This window comes from Salvelinus alpinus, chromosome 31 (genome assembly GCF_045679555.1).
Source record: "Salvelinus alpinus chromosome 31, SLU_Salpinus.1, whole genome shotgun sequence".
Lineage (NCBI taxonomy): Eukaryota > Metazoa > Chordata > Actinopteri > Salmoniformes > Salmonidae > Salvelinus > Salvelinus alpinus.
Window position 1 is genome coordinate 36,549,112 of NC_092116.1, and position 18,877 is coordinate 36,567,988.

The 18,877-nt window shown below is 49.5% G+C and overlaps 2 protein-coding genes across 4 annotated transcripts in view; both read right to left on the reverse strand.

The window, feature by feature from the left end:
- LOC139561219 (F-box/WD repeat-containing protein 7-like) overlaps positions 1–9,534 on the reverse strand; it is a 57,870-nt gene extending 48,336 nt beyond the window's left edge. Inside the window, exons 1-3 of one of the 3 annotated variants that reach the window (XM_071378180.1) lie at positions 6,838–7,192; positions 6,133–6,269; positions 5,194–6,036 (exon numbers count right to left, since the gene is read on the reverse strand). In XM_071378180.1, the coding sequence (XP_071234281.1) occupies positions 5,194–6,036; positions 6,133–6,204 (915 nt within the window). In that variant the 5' untranslated portion in view covers positions 6,205–6,269; positions 6,838–7,192. Of the gene's footprint in view, positions 1–5,193; positions 6,270–6,837; positions 7,194–9,168 lie in introns of those variants that run through there. The other 2 variants (XM_071378179.1, XM_071378178.1) reach the window with 2 other exon arrangements.
- A 3,527-nt stretch (positions 9,535–13,061) lies between these two features.
- Positions 13,062–16,762, reverse strand: LOC139561305 (FH2 domain-containing protein 1-like). The gene has a single exon (XM_071378316.1). The coding sequence runs from the start codon at positions 16,538–16,540 to the stop codon at positions 14,351–14,353; it is 2,190 nt and encodes a 729-aa protein (XP_071234417.1). The 5' UTR covers positions 16,541–16,762; the 3' UTR covers positions 13,062–14,350.
- Positions 16,763–18,877: the final 2,115 nt, after the last annotated feature.

The window sequence follows — 18,877 nt, forward strand, 5'->3', positions numbered from 1 at the left end:
AAGGGACCGAGCGGGGGAGGAAAGGAGGCAAGGGACCGAGCGGAGGAGGAAAGGAGGCAAGGGACCGAGCGGAGGAGGAAAGGAGGCAAGGGACCGAGCGGAGGAGGAAAGGAGGCAAGGGACCGAGCGGAGGAGGAAAGGAGGCAAGGGACCGAGCGGAGGAGGAAAGGAGGCAAGGGACCGAGCGGAGGAGGAAAGGAGGCAAGGGACCGAGCGGAGGAGGAAACAGACATCCAACACGCCTCTAGAACAAGACTGTGGAATGGCAACACGACAACAACACAGACAACACAATCAAGATAGAAATGTATTGAGTAGAACAGACATGATAATTATGTATGATATATAATCAAGTCAATTCTATCTACACATTACATTTCTATATTGATTGGTATAATCATGTCACCTCACTGAACACACCTGTCAGGACCGAATGTAGTGATCGGGGGGGACAGGTTAAATATTAGTTAAATGTTCTGAAATGATTTGATACTAAAGCCTTGTTCACACTGCAGGCCTTAATGATCAAATCCATTTCAGGAATACTGACTGTCCAAACAGCAAGTTACAAGTTTTAAATTTATTTAACTAGGCAAGTCAGTTCAGAACAAATTCTTAATTACAATGACAGCCTATACCAATCAAAACCCGGACCACGCTGGGTCAACGGTGCGCCGCCCTATGGGACTCTTAATCACGGCCGGATGTGATACAGGCTGGATTCGAACCAGGGACTGTAGTGGACCACTGCGCCACTCGGGAACCTAGTGACCAAATTGGATGACATGGCTACGCTAGTTGTCATAGTAACGACAGGTGTGCGTGTGTGTGAGCAGTTGTGTAGGCTGATTGGTGGTGGTGCTCGTGCTTCTTCTCACTCAGAAGTTACGTAGCGAGCTAAGGTGGCAACAACGCCTACCGTGGACGTTTCCCAATTGAATGTTTAAAATCATAGTGTGAGAACACTTAATGCCTAAAAGGATCAGATGATCCAACTTGCAAAATGAGTCTTTTTTGGCCACAGCAGCCAGCTAGCTAGGTAGCCACAGCAGCCAGCTAGCTAGGTAGCCAGCCACAGCAGTCAGCTAGCTAGGTAGCCAGCCACAGCAGTCAGCTAGCTAGCCACAGCAGTCAGCTAGCTAGCCACAGCAGTCAGCTAGCTAGCCACAGCAGTCAGCTAGCTAGCCACAGCAGTCAGCTAGCTAGCCAGCCACAGCAGTCAGCTAGCTAGCTAGCCAGGCAGCCACAGCAGTCAGCTAGCCACAGCAGTCAGCTAGCAAGCTAGCCAGGCAGCCACAGCAGTCAGCTAGCCACAGCAGTCAGCTAGCAAGCTAGCTTGCCAGCCACAGCAGTCAGCCAGCCACAGCAGCCAGCTAGCTAGCCACAGCAGTCAGCTAGCTAGCTAGCCAGGCAGCCACAGCAGTCAGCCAGCCACAGCAGCCAGCTAGCTAGCCACAGCAGTCAGCTAGCTAGCTAGCCAGGCAGCCACAGCAGTCAGCCAGCCACAGCAGCCAGCTAGCTAGCCACAGCAGTCAGCTAGCTAGCTAGCCAGGCAGCCACAGCAGTCAGCCAGCCACAGCAGCCAGCTAGCTAGCCACAGCAGCTAGCTAGCAGGCAGCCACAGCAGTCAGCCAGCCACAGCAGCCAGCTAGCTAGCCACAGCAGCCAGCTAGCTAGCCACAGCAGTCAGCTAGCTAGCCACAGCAGTCAGCTAGCTAGCCACAGCAGTCAGCTAGCTAGCCAGCCACAGCAGTCAGCTAGCTAGCTAGCCAGGCAGCCACAGCAGTCAGCTAGCCACAGCAGTCAGCTAGCAAGCTAGCGAGCTAGCCAGCCACAGCAGTCAGCTAGCTAGCGAGCTAGCCAGCCACAGCAGTCAGCTAGCTAGCGAGCTAGCCAGCCACAGCAGTCAGCTAGCTAGCGAGCTAGCCAGCCACAGCAGTCAGTCGTTTCTCTTTGCTTAGTTCTTGCCATAATATGGACTTGATCTTTCACCAAATAGGGCTATGTTCTGAATACCACCCCTACCTTGTCACAACACAACTGATTGGCTCAAACACATTGAGAAATTGCACAAATTAACTTTTAACAAGGCACACCTGTTAATTGAAATGCATTCCAGGTGACTACCTCATGAATCTGGTTGAGAGAATGCTAAGAGTGTGCAAAGCTAAGAGTGTGCAAAGCAGTCATCAAGGCAAAGGGTGGCTACTTTGAAGAATCTCAAAGATAAAATATTCTGATTTGTTTAACACTTTTTTGGTTACTACATGATTCCATATGTGTTATTTCATAGTTTTGATGTCTTCACTATTATTCTACAATGTAGAACCCTAGGTGTGTCCAAACTTTCAACTGGTACTGTACATTACCCAGTATGAACTGCTCTGAACAGGAAACAAGAGGACACATTGACAAAACACACCACCCACCCTTCAACTGGCCACTGACAACACACACACACACTTTCAACAGGCCATTCTGCCAATACAAACATCGAATCCCCGAGGTGACAAGGTAAAAATATGTCGTTCTGCCCCTGAACAAGGCCGTCAACCCACTGTTTCTAGGCCGTCATTGGAAATAAGAATTTGTTCTTAACTGACTTTCCTAGTTAAATAAAGGTTAAATTAAAAAATATACACAGCCCCTTTCAACTGGCCATCCTGCTAATACACACACAGCCCCTTTCAACTGGCCATCCTGCTAATACACACAGCCCCTTTCAACTGGCCATCCTGCTAATATACACACAGCCCCTTTCAACTGGCCATCCTGCTAATATACACAGCCCCTTTCAACTGGCCATCCTGCTAATACACTAATACACTGCTGTGGCTGGCTAGCTAGCTAGCTAGCTTACTGCTGTGATTACTGCTGTGGCTAGCTAGCTAGCTTACTGCTGTGGCTAGATAGCCAGCCACAGCAGTAAGCTAGCTAGCCAGCCACAGCAGTAAGCTAGCTAGCTAGCTAGCCAGCCACAGCAGTAAGCTAGCTAGCTAGCTAGCCAGCCACAGCAGTAAGCTAGCTAGCTAGCCAGCCACAGCAGTAAGCTAGCTAGCTAGCTAGCCAGCCACAGCAGTAAGCTAGCTAGCCAGCCACAGCAGTAAGCTAGCTAGCTAGCTAGCCAGCCACAGCAGTAAGCTAGCTAGCTAGCTAGCCACAGCAGTAAGCTAGCTAGCTAGCCAGCCACAGCAGTAAGCTAGCTAGCTAGCCAGCCACAGCAGTAAGCTAGCTAGCTAGCTAGCCACAGCAGTAAGCTAGCCAGCCAGCCACAGCAGTAAGCTAGCCAGCCAGCCACAGCAGTAAGCTAGCCAGCCAGCCACAGCAGTAAGCTAGCCAGCCAGCCACAGCAGTAAGCTAGCTAGCCAGCCACAGCAGTAAGCTAGCTAGCCAGCCACAGCAGTAAGCTAGCTAGCCAGCCACAGCAGTAAGCTAGCTAGCCAGCCACAGCAGTCAGCTAGCTAGCCAGCCACAGCAGTCAGCTAGCTAGCCAGCCACAGCAGTCAGCTAGCTAGCCAGCCACAGCAGTCAGCTAGCTAGCCAGCCACAGCAGTCAGCTAGCTAGCCAGCCACAGCAGTCAGCTAGTTAGCCAGCCACAGCAGTCAGCTAGCTAGCCAGCCACAGCAGTCAGCTAGCTAGCCAGCCACAGCAGTCAGTCGTTTCTCTTTGTTTAGTTCTTGCCATAATATGGACTTGGTCTTTCACCAAATAGGGCTCTCTTCTGAATACCACCCCTACCGTGTCACAACACAACTGATTGGCTCAAACACATTGAGAAATTGCACAAATTAACTTTTAACAAGGCACACCTGTTAATTGAAATGCATTCCAGGTGACTACCTCATGAATCTGGTTGAGAGAATACCAAGAGTGTGCAAAGCAGTAATCAAGGCAAAGGGTGGCTACTTTGAAGAATCTCAAATATAAAATATATTCTGATTTGTTTAACACTTTTTTGGTTACTACATGATTCCATATGTGTTATTTCATAGTTTTGATGTCTTCACTATTATTCTACAATGTAGAACCCTAGGTGTGTCCAAACTTTCAACTGGTACTGTACATTACCCAGTATGAACTGCTCTGAACAGGAAACAAGAGGACACATTGACAAAACACACCACCCACCCTTCAACTGGCCACTGACAACACACACACACACTTTCAACAGGCCATTCTGCCAATACAAACATCGAATCCCCGAGCTGACAAGGTAAAAATCTGTCGTTCTGCCCCTGAACAAGGCAGTGAACCCCACTGTTCCTAGGCCGTCATTGAAAATAAGAATTTGTTCTTAACTGTTTTTCAAAGTTAAATAAAGGTTCAATTTAAAAATATATATATTTTTTAATATACACAGCCCCTTTCAACTGGCCATCCTGCTAATATACACAGCCCCTTTCAACTGGCCATCCTGCCAATATACACACAGCCCCTTTCAACTGGCCATCCTGCCAATATACACACAGCCCCTTTCAACTGGCCATCCTGCCAATATACACACAGCCCCTTTCAACTGGCCATCCTGCCAATATACACACAGCCCCTTTCAACTGGCCATCCTGCTAATATACACAGCCCCTTTCAACTGGCCATCCTGCTAATACACACACCGCCCCTTTCAACTGGCCATCCTGCTAATACACACACAGCCCCTTTCAACTGACCATCCTGCTAATATACACAGCCCCTTTCAACTGGCCATCCTGCTAATACACACACCGCCCCTTTCAACTGGCCATCCTGCTAATACACACACAGCCCCTTTCAACTGACCATCCTGCTAATATACACACAGCCCCTTTCAACTGGCCATCCTGCTAATATACACACAGCCCCTTTCAACTGGCCATCCTGCTAATATACACACAGCCCCTTTCAACTGGCCATCCTGCTAATATACACACAGCCCCTTTCAACTGGCCATCCTGCTAATATACACACAGCCCCTTTCAACTGGCCATCCTGCTAATATACACACAGCCCCTTTCAACTGGCCATCCTGCTAATATACACACAGCCCCTTTCAACTGGCCATCCTGCTAATACACACACAGCCCCTTTCAACTGGCCATCCTGCTAATATACACACAGCCCCTTTCAACTGGCCATCCTGCTAATATACACACAGCCCCTTTCAACTGGCCATCCTGCTAATATACACACAGCCCCTTTCAACTTTCAATTCTTACCTTGATGTTGAGGAGTGCTGGTGTTCCAGGGGTCAGACTGTCCGACAACCCCAAGTTGTCATCCGAGACAAACACCTGGTTCCTTCCCTCATCCTCCTCCTCCTCTAACAGGGCAGAATGGTCACTCTCTTCTTCAGCCATCTCACCTTCCTCCTCTCCCTGATCCTTCTCTTTCACACCCTCTCCTCCTTCCCCCTCCTCATGTTTCTCCTCTTCTTCAGCCATCTCACCTTCCTCCTCTCCCTGATCCTTCTCTTTCACACCCTCTCCTCCTTCCCCCTCCTCATGTTTCTCCTCATCTTCAGCCATCTCACCTTCCTCCTCTCCCTGATCCTTCTCTTTCACACCCTCTCCTCCTTCCCCCTCCTCATGTTTCTCCTCATCTTCAGCCATCTCACCTTCCTCCTCTCCCTGATCCTTCTCTTTCACACCCTCTCCTCCTTCCCCCTCCTCATGTTTCTCCTCATCTTCAGCCATCTCACCTTCCTCCTCTCCCTGATCCTTCTCTTTCACACCCTCTCCTCCTTCCCCCTCCTCATGTTTCTCCTCATCTTCAGCCATCTCACCTTCCTCCTCTCCCTGATCCTTCTCTTTCACACCCTCTCCTCCTTCCCCCTCCTCATGTTTCTCCTCTTCTTCAGTCTGGGTACTTCGGGAAGTTTTTGATTGGCAGTCTCCATCCCTCACTGCGCTCTCATTGGCTGCTGCCTCCACGTGGGCGACAGTTCCAAACGGTTCCGAAGGGCAGGATTCCTCCGCTATGGTTACTATAGAAACGCTGACCACCTCCCCCTCTTCCTCCTCTCCACAAAGGAACTCCTCATCTCCCTTTCTCCTTTCTTCCTGCAAGGAGGATGAAGAAGAGATGGAGGAAGAGAGGGAGGATATGGAGGAAGAGAGGGTGGAAGTGGAGGAGGGGGTGCTGGCTAGCATCATTACCCCAATAGAGTCTATCCTTCCTGGACAGGATGTAGTTGTGCTACCACCCTTGTTCAATGGATCCTGCTTCATCTCCAGACTACTGTCCTACCGTTTTCAGATGAGAGAAGAGGACTGGGGCATCCTGGTCGATAAAACTGGGACAAGATAAGAGAGAGGGGGGGTTAGAGATTGTAAAAGTACTCCATAAACCCACCAACACTACTCCCATCTTCAGACTTGATAACAGGAGAGATGAAGACTTGATAACAGGAGAGATGAGCATCCCAGATCTAATCAAAGTAGAGGGGGGGGGGGGGGGGGGTGCGTTATAAATTGGAGTCCTTCATTCAGAGGCAGGAAGTTGTTCCCCTGACCACGCACGTGTGAGCTGACCAGGAGATATTGGGGCAATGCACCTACGCACGTGTCTGTGTGGGGTTGCATGTTGTTTCCCACGCGTTGAGAAACAACAAACAAATACCGTGCGTTAGATTGTGTGAGGTTAGCGTGCTATTTGTTGTATAGAATGCATAAAACAATCAAACATCTGGTTTAAGTCTAAGCTTAGAAGTTGAGGCTAAACTGGGCATGCACACGGTTGATGGCCATTGCTAAGTTACCGCTTCTCTTTAACACAGCTAGCTACTTAGCTCGACAAGCAATTCGTGGACACTTTGCTTACTCATGCTTTCCATCTAAACACACAAGTAACGTTAACCTCACCTTCACCGAAAACAGACGGCCGTTGTTGCTAGTACAGTGGCGTTTTATCCAGTCTCTGCACTCGAAATAAATCTGATTTTGGCCCCTTTTTTCCCCGTAAAATACGCTAACAACCGTTCATCAGACGGCGAAGGGCATGCAGTCTACAGAGAAACACAAAACGCTCAAATAGGTCGGAGAAAGAGACACTTGTCAGTCTCTTTTATCTTCTGCAAGAGAAACCAAACGGGTTGACGTGCTGTGATGACGTCACGTCGTGGTCACTCTCTCTGGCGCCTTGCTATGACACGTGCCACAAGGTGGGAGATTTTTCTGAAGCTTGGCAAATTATTAGAATTCAATCAAATATATTAAACGTATCTAGGATCTGATATGATAGATGTCATGGTTATCTGACAAAATAAACTTACACTGACAAGCTTATATTGACATGAAAAACTTGATTTGGAAGAATATTGAATTATCACACTCTCACATTCAGAAGTCTCATACCATTATGACCTAGTATATCTATCATGTTCAAAACTATTCATACTTATAGAAAACGCACGTCACTGTGTGAGAGATAGAGAGCAGCATTGGAGAGAGAAGTAAGATTATTTAAAAAAAAAAATATTATTTACAAAATGTAACAAACAAATATGGACAAACTATAATACAAAGGCTCTTTTAAGAATTATTTTAACAATATAACAATACAATATATCGTCAGGAAGTTCCAACTGCTGACAGATCACAAGCCTCTGTTGGCCATCCTTGGACCAAAATGAGCTATACCAACCCTTGCTGCACTTCGAATGCAACGTTGGGCTCTGATATTGTTAGCCTACGACTACGAGATCGAGTACAGACGATCCAGTGATCACGCAAATGCAGATGCACTATCAAGACTACCATGCAATAGTGACTCCGACAGTGAAGATGATAGAGCAGTCCTCCAGATCTCTCTCATTGACGAACTGCCCATATCTGCTTCAGACATAGCAGAGGAAACAAGGAAAGATCCAGTGCTTTCCAAAGTCTTGGACTTAACATTAGGCGGTTGGCCAACCTTTGTAAATGACGATAACCTTCGTCCATTCATCGACAAAGAAAGACCAGTTGTCCACTGATCAAGGATGTGTGCTGTGGGGATCAAGGGTGGTGGTACCTCACAAATTCCAGAGGAGACTGCTATCTGACCTGCATGAGGGACATCCAGGGATCACTCGAATGAAAGCACTCGCTCACAGTTATCTGTGGTGGCCTGGACTGGATCAGGACATTCAACAGCATGTAGGCCACTGCTCACCTTGTGAAGCTGTTTGCAACAAGCCTGCTGCTGCACCTCTTCATCCATGGTCCTGGGCTGCGACACCATGGAAACGCATCCATGTGGATTACGCCGAGATTGACGAGCAACATTTCCTTGTTGTCGTCGATGTCCATTCCAAGTGGATGGAAGTGTTCCCTACTCAACTGACCACAGCTGAGAAGACCATCAATCTTCTCAGACACCTGTTCGCATCCTTTGGACTAGTCAAGGAGCTCGTATCGGACAATGGCCCTCCTTTCACGTCAAACGATTTTGAAATGTTTCTCAAGAACAACGGAGTAAGGCACATCCTGTCACCACCTTACCATCCGGCATCAAACGGAGCAGCGGAGCGAGCCGCGCAAACCTTTAAGAAGGCCTGGACTAGACTCGAGGTTCAGTCTGTGCCACCAAAGGCTTCCCCGGTTCCTGTTTACTTACCGTAACACACCACACACAGTAACGGAATGTACACCAGCTGAACTGTTTCTGAAACGCCAACCACGTACCCGCCTGACATTGTTGAAACCAGACTTGTCAAGCACTGTGGCAAAGCACCAGCTACAGCAGAAGAAAGCTCATGACAGACACTCAAAGACTGTCAGAGAATTCAAAGAGGGAGAGAGGGTGATGGTACGTGATTTCAGACACACCAAGCGCCTGTGGAACTCAGGTGTGATCTTGCAACGCAGAGGATCTTTGACTTATCAAGTCCAAATTGGTCATCGCCATGTCAACGTTCATGTGACTCATCTGCTACGGTCCAACGCCCCAGCAGAGACACGCCGAGAGAACAAGAACAATAACGACCCCCAGGACTATTCTCCTGACTGTGGACGTACGGGAGAGACAGAGCCTGACCTTCCACCCGAACCTGGCCCACTACCGGAAGCCCAGGAGGAGCGGAGATATCCTATTCGACAGCGAAGGGCACCTCAAAAGCTTGACCTGTGAGTTGAGCTGTTTAAGGTAACAGACAGTAAAACAAACAAACACTTTAATATGTCCTAGATAAAAGGAAAGAAAAGGTACATTACCTGGGTTAGTTATTAGGACACAAACTCCATCTTCAGGGCAGAATAATCCCCTGGATTTGTGCTGGGCTCTGAAAAGTCTGCTTCAACCCAGTAGTTGATTTTTTTTTAAAGAATGCATTGTTCAGATATTGCATTAGTAGTTCCCTAACATATTTACCTCGTTCTCTGGGAGTTAAACACTATGGGGGAGGAGTGTAGTGTCTGGGATCTACATCTGTTTATATTAGTTACTATGCTGTTACTAAGCGGTGATGTATTACGACAGTGTTACGTTACTACACCTAATAGGAAATGCACATGCGCACTAGTGTGCCCGGGAACTGTAGAGCACGAGAGGTTCTGTAGGGGGAACTGTAGAGCACGAGAGGTTCTGTAGGGGGAACTGTAGGGGGAACTGTAGGGGGAACTGTAGAGCACGAGAGGTTCTGTAGGGGGAACTGTAGGGGGAACTGTAGGGGGAACTGTAGGGGGAACTGTAGAGCACGAGAGGTTCTGTAGGGGGAACTGTAGAGCACGAGAGGTTCTGTAGGGGGAACTGTAGAGCACGAGAGGTTCTGTAGGGGGAACTGTAGAGCACGAGAGGTTCTGTAGGGGGAACTGTAGAGCACGAGAGGTTCTGTAGGGGGAACTGTAGAGCACGAGAGGTTCTGTAGGGGGAACTGTAGAGCACGAGAGGTTCTGTAGGGGGAACTGTAGAGCACGAGAGGTTCTGTAGGGGGAACTGTAGAGCACGAGAGGTTCTGTAGGGGGAACTGTAGAGCACGAGAGGTTCTGTAGGGGGAACTGTAGAGCACGAGAGGTTCTGTAGGGGGAACTGTAGAGCACGAGAGGTTCTGTAGGGGGAACTGTAGAGCACGAGAGGTTCTGTAGGGGGAACTGTAGAGCACGAGAGGTTCTGTAGGGGGAACTGTAGGGGGAACTGTAGAGCACGAGAGGTTCTGTAGGGGGAACTGTAGAGCACGAGAGGTTCTGGACTAAACGACAACTAAATGGACTCCCGTCTCCTGCCTGGTCATTTCTCCACAACACAAATATTACAGTTAGAGAGCAGCTAGCCTAGCGGTTAGAGCCTAGTGGTTAGAGCCTAGTGGTTAGAGCAGCTAGCCTAGCGGTTAGAGCCTAGTGGTTAGAGCAGCTAGCCTAGCGGTTAGAGCCTAGTGGTTAGAGCAGCTAGCCTAGCGGTTAGAGCCTAGTGGTTAGAGCAGCTAGCCTAGCGGTTAGAGCCTAGTGGTTAGAGCCTAGTGGTTAGAGCAGGTAGTCTAGCGGTTAGAGCCTAGTGGTTAGAGCAGGTAGTCTAGCGGTTAGAGCCTAGTGGTTAGAGCAGGTAGTCTAGCGGTTAGAGCAGCTAGCCTAGCGGTTAGAGCCTAGTGGTTAGAGCAGCTAGCCTAGCGGTTAGAGCCTAGTGGTTAGAGCAGGTAGTCTAGCGGTTAGAGCCTAGTGGTTAGAGCAGGTAGTCTAGCGGTTAGAGCAGCTAGCCTAGCGGTTATAACCTAGTGGTTAGAGCAGCTAGCCTAGCGGTTAGAACCTAGTGGTTAGAGCAGGTAGTCTAGTGGTTAGAGCAGCTAGCCTAGCGGTTAGAGCCTAGTGGTTAGAGCAGCTAGCCTAGCGGTTAGAGCCTAGTGGTTAGAGCAGGTAGTCTAGTGGTTAGAACCTAGTGGTTAGAGCAGGTAGTCTAGCGGTTAGAGCAGCTAGCCTAGCGGTTATAACCTAGTGGTTAGAGCAGCTAGCCTAGCGGTTATAACCTAGTGGTTAGAGCAGGTAGTCTAGTGGTTAGAGCAGCTAGCCTAGCGGTTAGAGCCTAGTGGTTAGAGCAGCTAGCCTAGCGGTTAGAGCCTAGTGGTTAGAGCAGGTAGTCTAGTGGTTAGAGCAGCTAGCCTAGCGGTTATAACCTAGTGGTTAGAGCAGGTAGTCTAGTGGTTAGAGCAGCTAGCCTAGCGGTTAGAACCTAGTGGTTAGAGCAGGTAGTCTAGTGGTTAGAGCAGCTAGCCTAGCGGTTAGAGCCTAGTGGTTAGAGCAGGTAGTCTAGTGGTTAGAGCCTAGTGGTTAGAGCAGGTAGTCTAGTGGTTAGAGCAGCTAGCCTAGTGGTTAGAGCAGCTAGCCTAGTGGTAAGAGCAGGTAACCTAGTGGTTAGAACCTTGTGGTTAGAGCAGGTAGTCTAGTGGTTAGAGCAGCTAGCCTAGTGGTTAGAGCAGCTAGCCTAGTGGTTAGAGCAGGTAACCTAGTGGTTAGAACCTTGTGGTTAGAGCAGGTAGTCTAGCGGTTAGAGCCTAGTGGTCAGAGCAGGTAGTCTAGCGGTTAGAGCAGCTAGCCTAGCGGTTAGAGCCTAGTGGTTAGAGCAGCTAGCCTAGTGGTTAGAGCAGCTAGCTTAGCGGTTAGAGCCTAGTGGTTAGAGCAGGTAGCCTAGTGGTTAGAGCAGGTAGTCTAGCGGTTAGAGCCTAGTGGTTAGAGCAGGTAACCTAGTGGTTAGAGCAGGTAGTCTAGCGGTTAGAGCCTAGTGGTCAGAGCAGGTAGTCTAGTGGTTAGAGCAGCTAGCCTAGCGGTTAGCGCCTAGTGGTTAGAGCAGCTAGCCTAGCGGTTAGAGCCTAGTGGTTAGAGCAGCTAGCCTAGTGGTTAGAGCAGCTAGCCTAGCGGTTAGAGCCTAGTGGTTAGAGACTAGTGGTTAGAGCAGCTAGCCTAGCGGTTAGAGCCTAGTGGTTAGAGCAGCTAGCCTAGCGGTTAGAGCCTAGTGGTTAGAGCAGCTAGCCTAGCGGTTAGAGCCTAGTGGTTAGAGCAGCTAGCCTAGCGGTTAGAGCCTAGTGGTTAGAGACTAGTGGTTAGAGCAGCTAGCCTAGCGGTTAGAGCCTAGTGGTTAGAGCAGCTAGCCTAGCGGTTAGAGCCTAGGGATTAGAGCCTAGTGGTTAGAGCCTAGTGGTTAGAGCAGGTAGTCTAGTGGTTAGAGCAGGTAGTCTAGCGGTTAGAACCTAGTGGTTAGAGGTAGGTAGCCCAGTGGTTAGAGCAGGTAGCCCAGTGGTTAGAGCAGCTAGCCTAAGCCTAGTGGTTAGAGCCTAGTGGTTAGAGCAGGTAGCCCAGTGGTTAGAGCCTAGTGGTTAGAGCAGGTAGCCCAGTGGTTAGAGCAGGTAGCCCAGTGGTTAGAGCAGCTAGCCTAGCGGTTAGAGCAGCTAGCCTAGTGGTTAGAGCAGCTAGCCTAGTGGTTAGAGCCTAGTGGTTAGAGCAGGTAGCCCAGTGGTTAGAGCAGGTAGCCCAGTGGTTAGAGCAGCTAGCCTAGTGGTTAGAGCAGCTAGCCTAGTGGTTAGAGCAGGTAGCCTAGTGGTTAGAGCAGGTAGCCTAGTGGTTAGAGCAGGTAGCCTAGTGGTTAGAGACAGATAGCCCAGTGGTTAGAGCAGCTAGCCTAGTGGTTAGAGTCTAGTAGTTAGAGCCTAGTGGTTAGAGCCTAGTGGTTAGAGCAGCTAGCCTAGTGGTTAGAGCCTAGTGGTTAGAGTCTAGTGGTTAGAGCCTAGTGGTTAGAGCAGGTAGTCTAGCGGTTAGAGCAGCTAGCCTAGTGGTTAGAGCAGCTAGCCTAGTGGTTAGAACCTAGTGGTTAGAGCAGGTAGCCCAGTGGTTAGAGCCTAGTGGTTAGAGCCTAGTGGTTAGAGCCTAGTGGTTAGAGCCTAGTGGTTAGAGCCTAGTGGTTAGAGCGTTGGTCTAGTAACCGAAAGGTTGCTGGATCAAATCCCCGAGCTGACAAAAGTAAAAATATGTAAATTCTACCCCTGAACAAGGCAGGTAATCCACTGTTCCCCAGTACGCTGTCATTGACTTGCCTCGGTTAAATATATATCTTTTTTTAGATCCTATCTAAGGCACTACCTTTGACCAGGGAGCCATTTCACACACAGACAACGTCTCTAAACAAGTGGTTAAAGTGTACACGTTTATTCATTGTATCATTAAATCAAATATACAAAAATTATATAGCCAGGTCCCAGATCAGTTTGTGCTTCAGCCAACATGTCCTGGGCCTGTATTTATAAAGCCTCTCCTAGTAGGAGTGGTGATCTAGGATCAGTTTGTGCTTCAGCCAACATGTCCTGGGCCTGTATTTATAAAGCCTCTCCTAGTAGTAGTGCTGATCTAGGATCAGTTTGTGCTTCAGCCAACCTGTCCTGGGCCTGTATTCATAAAGCCTCTCCTAGTAGTAGTGGTGATCTAGGATCAGTTTAGTCTTTTAGATCAAGATGGCCACGTTTACACAGGCATCCCAATTCTGATCTATTTGGCAATAATTGGTCGTTTGACTGGGCAAAATATCAGAATTGGTCTGCCTGTTTTAATACAGCCAATGAATAAGGTGATTATAAACAAAAGGGGGAACTGATCCTAGATCAGCAATCCTTCTAGGAGAGGCTTTATAAATACAGGCCCAGGACATGTTGGCTGAAGCACAAACTGATCCTAGATCAGCACTACTACTAGGAGAGGCTTTATGAATACAGGCCCAGGACATGACAATTGATAATCAGGGGAGTTGGCTAATACAAACACATTCGGGAACAGGTTTTAACAGGAAACACAGCTAGATCAAACGTACTCATGTATCTGTCCCAAATGGTACCCTATTCCCTACATTGTGCACTATAGCCCTATGGGCCCTGGTTAAAGGAGTGCACTATGAACTGATATGGGGACTATTTGGGACGTAGAAAGGTTTCTTACATACAATGACAACATTATGTAGAGATAGATAAAATCACGATCACAAAAAATACAAATCTAGACTTAATTTACATCTTTAAAAGTATTTTAATTCTTTTTCTATATATTTTGAAAGACTCGACCCTGTAGGTCTGGAGAACATATGATAAGGGTTAACATAAGGCATGTAGTTTGTATTGGAACAAGAGATACATGTCGTCAATATTGGAACTAGGCCGGGGAAAAGGAAGCAAGGAAATATGTTGTGAGTATTGGAACGAGGCCGGGGCAAAGGAAGCAAGGAAATATGTTGTGAGTATTGGAACGAGGCCGGAGAAAAGGAAGCAAGGAAATATGTTTTGAGTATTGGAACTAGGCCGGGGAAAAGGAAGCAAGGAAATATGTTGTGAGTATTGGAACGAGGCCGGGGCAAAGGAAGCAAGGAAATATGTTGTGAGTATTGGAACTAGGCCGGGGAAAAGGAAGTGTGGTAAGTATTGGAACTAGGCCTCTATCTCCAGGTGGGTTTCAGTGCTTTACTGGAGTCTCTGTAGTGGGTGTCAGAGAAACTGCTGCTGTTTTTCCCTGCATGCCCTTTAGGGTGCGCCAGCGAGTCAGGGAGGGTCTGTGGGGGCAGGGGGTTGGGGGTCGGGGCGCGGAGGGGTCCTTTGATACTTTGTGTTCTCCTGATGGGGTTGTCTGTGCCTGGGGGGCCCGCGGGGGTCACCCTGTGGTGTCTCAACGACCCCGCCCGGCTGAGGGGTGAGGGTCCGGGAGAGGGGACAGGGGAGGAACGGGGGGAGTTTTTAGAAGGGGTGAGGGTACTCCCCGGGGGGGCGAGTGTGGTCCGTCTGAAAGAGGAAGCGGCTGTGTTTCGGGCAAATCCAGGGAGGGGGGCGGGGACACCTCCACGGTGGGAGGGGGTCGGGGGGGCACTGAGGCTGTTACCTCCTCCACCCCCCGCTGTTGGAACAGCCCCACCGGCGGCGGCGAGGGCTCGGAGGGTGGAACGGCACATCTTTTCCTCTGGAGGCGGTCTGGGGGCGACGGGGCGGAGAGGCTTCCGGAAGGACGGCTTCCTCTGGAGGTTGGAAGGTTGGGGTTGGTCTCGGGCATTGCCGTGGACACCCGTGGTGGTCACAGACTCGGCCTTGGGGTCGTCGACCTGGAGGCTATTGCGACGGGGTGTGGCGGAGCTCCTCTCTGCCCGTCTAAGAGAGCGGTCGGCTGGGTTAGAGGAGGAGGTGGTGGTGGTCCGTGGACCAGAGCTCTGGTGGCCAGGGGGTTTCTCCACCTGTTTACCCGGGATCGAGCCACTTCGACTGGCCTTGAAGATAGGGACCACACGCCTCATGCCCTGGTTCTCTGAGGAGTTGAGGGTGCGGATGACAGTCTTTCGCCCGCTGGTGGTCAAGGGGGGTCTGGAAGGCTTAGCGACCTGGCTGGTCTTGGGATTCGTACCCTGGGCTGACCTATCAGAGGCACCAGCGGTGACTGACGCAGGCAGCTCATTGGCGGAGGTAGACACTGCTGGAAACGATGACTCATCGGAGGAAACAGGCACTGATTGATCAGTGGTGGATACAGGCACTGAGTACTCATTGGTGGGTTGAGATTCTGAAGGCATGCTATTGGCTGGGGACTCACCCATAGAAGAAGCGGATACCTGGTGTGCTGGACTCTCAGCCTCGTCAGTGTGCGTGGGGTTATCACCGCTCTGTGACGAGAGGTCTATAATAGCTGTGGATGGAGATCGATCAGTACGACAATCTGTAGTCAACGTCTCTGTCCGAGACACACCCTTCTCCTGTTCTACCCTCTTCTCCTCTACTTCACCCACAGAAGGCTCCTCATTCACTATCCCTGCAGCCACCATCCTCCCATTCTCATCCACCTCTTCCTCCCGCTGTCTGGAAGAGTCTGACCTCTCCCTCTCTTCCCGCCCCGCAGAACGCCCTTGGGAATTCTTCTGTGTATCCGTGAGGATAGAGTCTCTGGGAATCTCTTTCTCCAGGTCTGTGTCTGTGACGACATCTCCCTGGTCGTGACCGTGTGGGGTCAAGACGAGGTCGAACGCTCGGAGCTTAGGAACCAGAGTGTGTCGTTCAAGGTCGACGGCCAGACCACTGGGTTGGTTGTGGTCAGGGTCCGCGGTCTGGTTCAGGTCTGTGCTTTGTGCTTTGTGGTCAACGGTTGCTGTCTGAAGGCTGTGATTTGAGTTGATGCCAGGTGGAGGTTTATGGTGACTGTGCCTCGGTCCTAAGGAGGTGGGTCTAGAGGAGGGGGAGTGTGGACCGGGCCAGTCTACCTGAGGGAGCTGATTCTGGGGTTGAGTGTGACCCGCAGGTCTCTGAGGCTGAAGTCTGGTCAGAGGGGAGATGTTGGGACTCCTCGGCCCAGTTTCAGGTGACCTCATGGGGGAGGAATCTCGCTGCTCGGCGCCCCTCCATAGTCGGCGCCCGGGATTCGGTGACCCGCCTACGACCTGAAGGTCAGAGGTGATGCCTAGAGTTAGCAGGCTGGTCAGCTGACGGTCAGCCGCGGCGGATGCAGAGCCGCGGGAACGGCGGACGCTTCCGGAACGCCCCAGTGCATTCTGGGGGCTGTGCGGCGAGCACGGGCGGGACTTGAGAAGCTCGATAAGCCCCTCCTCCTGGGATAGGGCCACCTCTATGTCCGTCTCGCTGCTGCTGCTGCGCATTCCGAAGACCCCGCCCACCTTTTCTCCGCCCGCCCACGAGTGGCGTTTCTCCTCGAGCTCCTGTATCCGACGACGAGACACCTCCTTCAGCTCACGCTCCAGGTTGTCCTAGAGAACAGAGAGGGGAGGGATAGACATTTGAAATGTCTTTATTCTTTTGGAACTTTTGTGAGCGTAATGTTAACTGCTCATTTTTATTGTTTATTTCACTTTTGTTTATGATCTATTTCACTTGCTTTGGTAATGTTAACATATGTTTCCCATGCCAATAAAGCCCCTTAAATTGAAATGTAATTGAAATTGAGAGAGAGAGAGACGGAAAAGGGAGAGAGGGGGAGCGAGGGAGAGAGAGAGAGAGAGGGAGCGGTAGAGAGAGAGAGAGAGGGAGCAGTAGAGAGAGAGAGAAAGAGAAGGGGAGCGGTAGAGAGAGAGAGAGAGAAAGGGAGAGAAGGGGAGCGGTAGAGAGGGGGGGAGCGGTAGAGAGGGGGGAGCGGTAGAGAGGGGGGAGCGGTAGAGAGAGAGGGAGCGGTAGAGAGAGCGAGAAAGAGAAGGGGAGCGGTAGAGAGAGAGAGGTAGAGAGAGAGAGAGAGAGGTAAAGAGAGAGAGAGAGGTAAAGAGAAGGGGAGCGGTAGAGAGGGGGGGCGGTAGAGAGAGAGAGAAAGGGAGAGAAGGGGAGCGGTAGAGAGAGAGAGAGAAGGGGAGCGGTAGAGAGGGGGGGCGGTAGAGAGAGAGCGAGGGAGCGGTAGAGAGAGAGAGTTAGAGAGAGAGAGAGAGAGAGCGGTAGAGAGAGAGAGAAAGAGAGAGAGAGAGAGAGAGAGAGAGAGAGAGAGAGAGAGAGAGAGAGAGAGAGAGAGAGAGAGAGAGAGAGAGAGAGAGAGAGAGCGGTAGAGAGAAAGAGAGAGAGAGCGAGACAGAACAGTGTAAAAGTATATACAGGTGTAATAACACTTGTTGAACACCAGGGGGAAGTAGCAGTTCACATTTAGCAGACAACCAGTAGCAGAGACTCAGTATTTTAACTGAGAGTTTTATATTATCCTCCTCAAACACAGAGTCCAAAGGTTTCAACATTATTCAACTGTAACAGCTCGCTTGTATAGTCACAATGAGGAAACCTTGACATCCAGTGTGATTTATTCTGGTCTTCATGACTAACAGGAAGATGGTCTAGTACCTTGACATCCAGTGTGATTTATTCTGGTCTTCATGACTAACAGGAAGATGGTCTAGTACCTTGACATCCAGTGTGATTTATTCTGGTCTTCATGACTAACAGGAAGATGGTCTAGTACCTTGACATCCAGTGTGATTTATTCTGGTCTTCTAGACTAACAGGAAGATGGTCTGGTACCCTGACATCCAGTGTGATTTATTCTGGTCTTCATGACTAACAGGAAGATGGTCTAGTACCTTGACATCCAGTGTGATTTATTCTGGTCTTCATGACTAACAGGAAGATGGTCTAGTACCTTGACATCCAGTGTGATTTATTCTGGTCTTCATGACTAACAGGAAGATGGTCTAGTACCCTGACATCCAGTGTGATTTATTCTGGTCTTCATGACTAACAGGAAGATGGTCTAGTACCCTGACATCCAGTGTGATTTATTCTGGTCTTCATGACTAACAGGAAGATGGTCTGGTACCCTGACATCCAGTGTGATTTATTCTGGTCTTCTAGACTAACAGGAAGATGGTCTAGTACCTTGACATCCAGTGTGATTTATTCTGGTCTTCTAGACTAACAGGAAGATGGTCTAGTACCCTGACATCCAGTGTGATTTATTCTGGTCTTCATGACTAACAGGAAGATGGTCTAGTACCCTGACATCCAGTGTGATTTATTCTGGTCTTCATGACTAACAGGAAGATGGTCTGGTACCCTGACATCCAGTGTGATTTATTCTGGTCTTCATGACTAACAGGGAGATGGTCTGGTACCCTGACATCCAGTGTGATTTATTCTGGTCTTCATGACTAACAGGAAGATGGTCTAGTACCCTGACATCCAGTGTGATTTATTCTGGTCTTCATGACTAACAGGAAGATGGTCTAATACCCTGACATCCAGTGTGATTTATTCTGGTCTTCATGACTAACAGGAAGATGGTCTGGTACCCTGACATCCAGTGTGATTTATTCTGGTCTTCATGACTAACAGGAAGATGGTCTGGTACCCTGACATCCAGTGTGATTTATTCTGGTCTTCATGACTAACAGGAAGATGGTCTAGTACCCTGACATCCAGTGTGATTTATTCTGGTCTTCATGACTAACAGGAAGATGGTCTAGTACCCTGACATCCAGTGTGATTTATTCTGGTCTTCATGACTAACA

Excerpts from the sequence above, each read along its gene's own strand:
- LOC139561305 (XM_071378316.1), bottom strand. The coding sequence starts at position 16,540 with ATGCGCAGCAGCAGCAGCGAGACGGACATAGAGGTGGCCCTATCCCAG.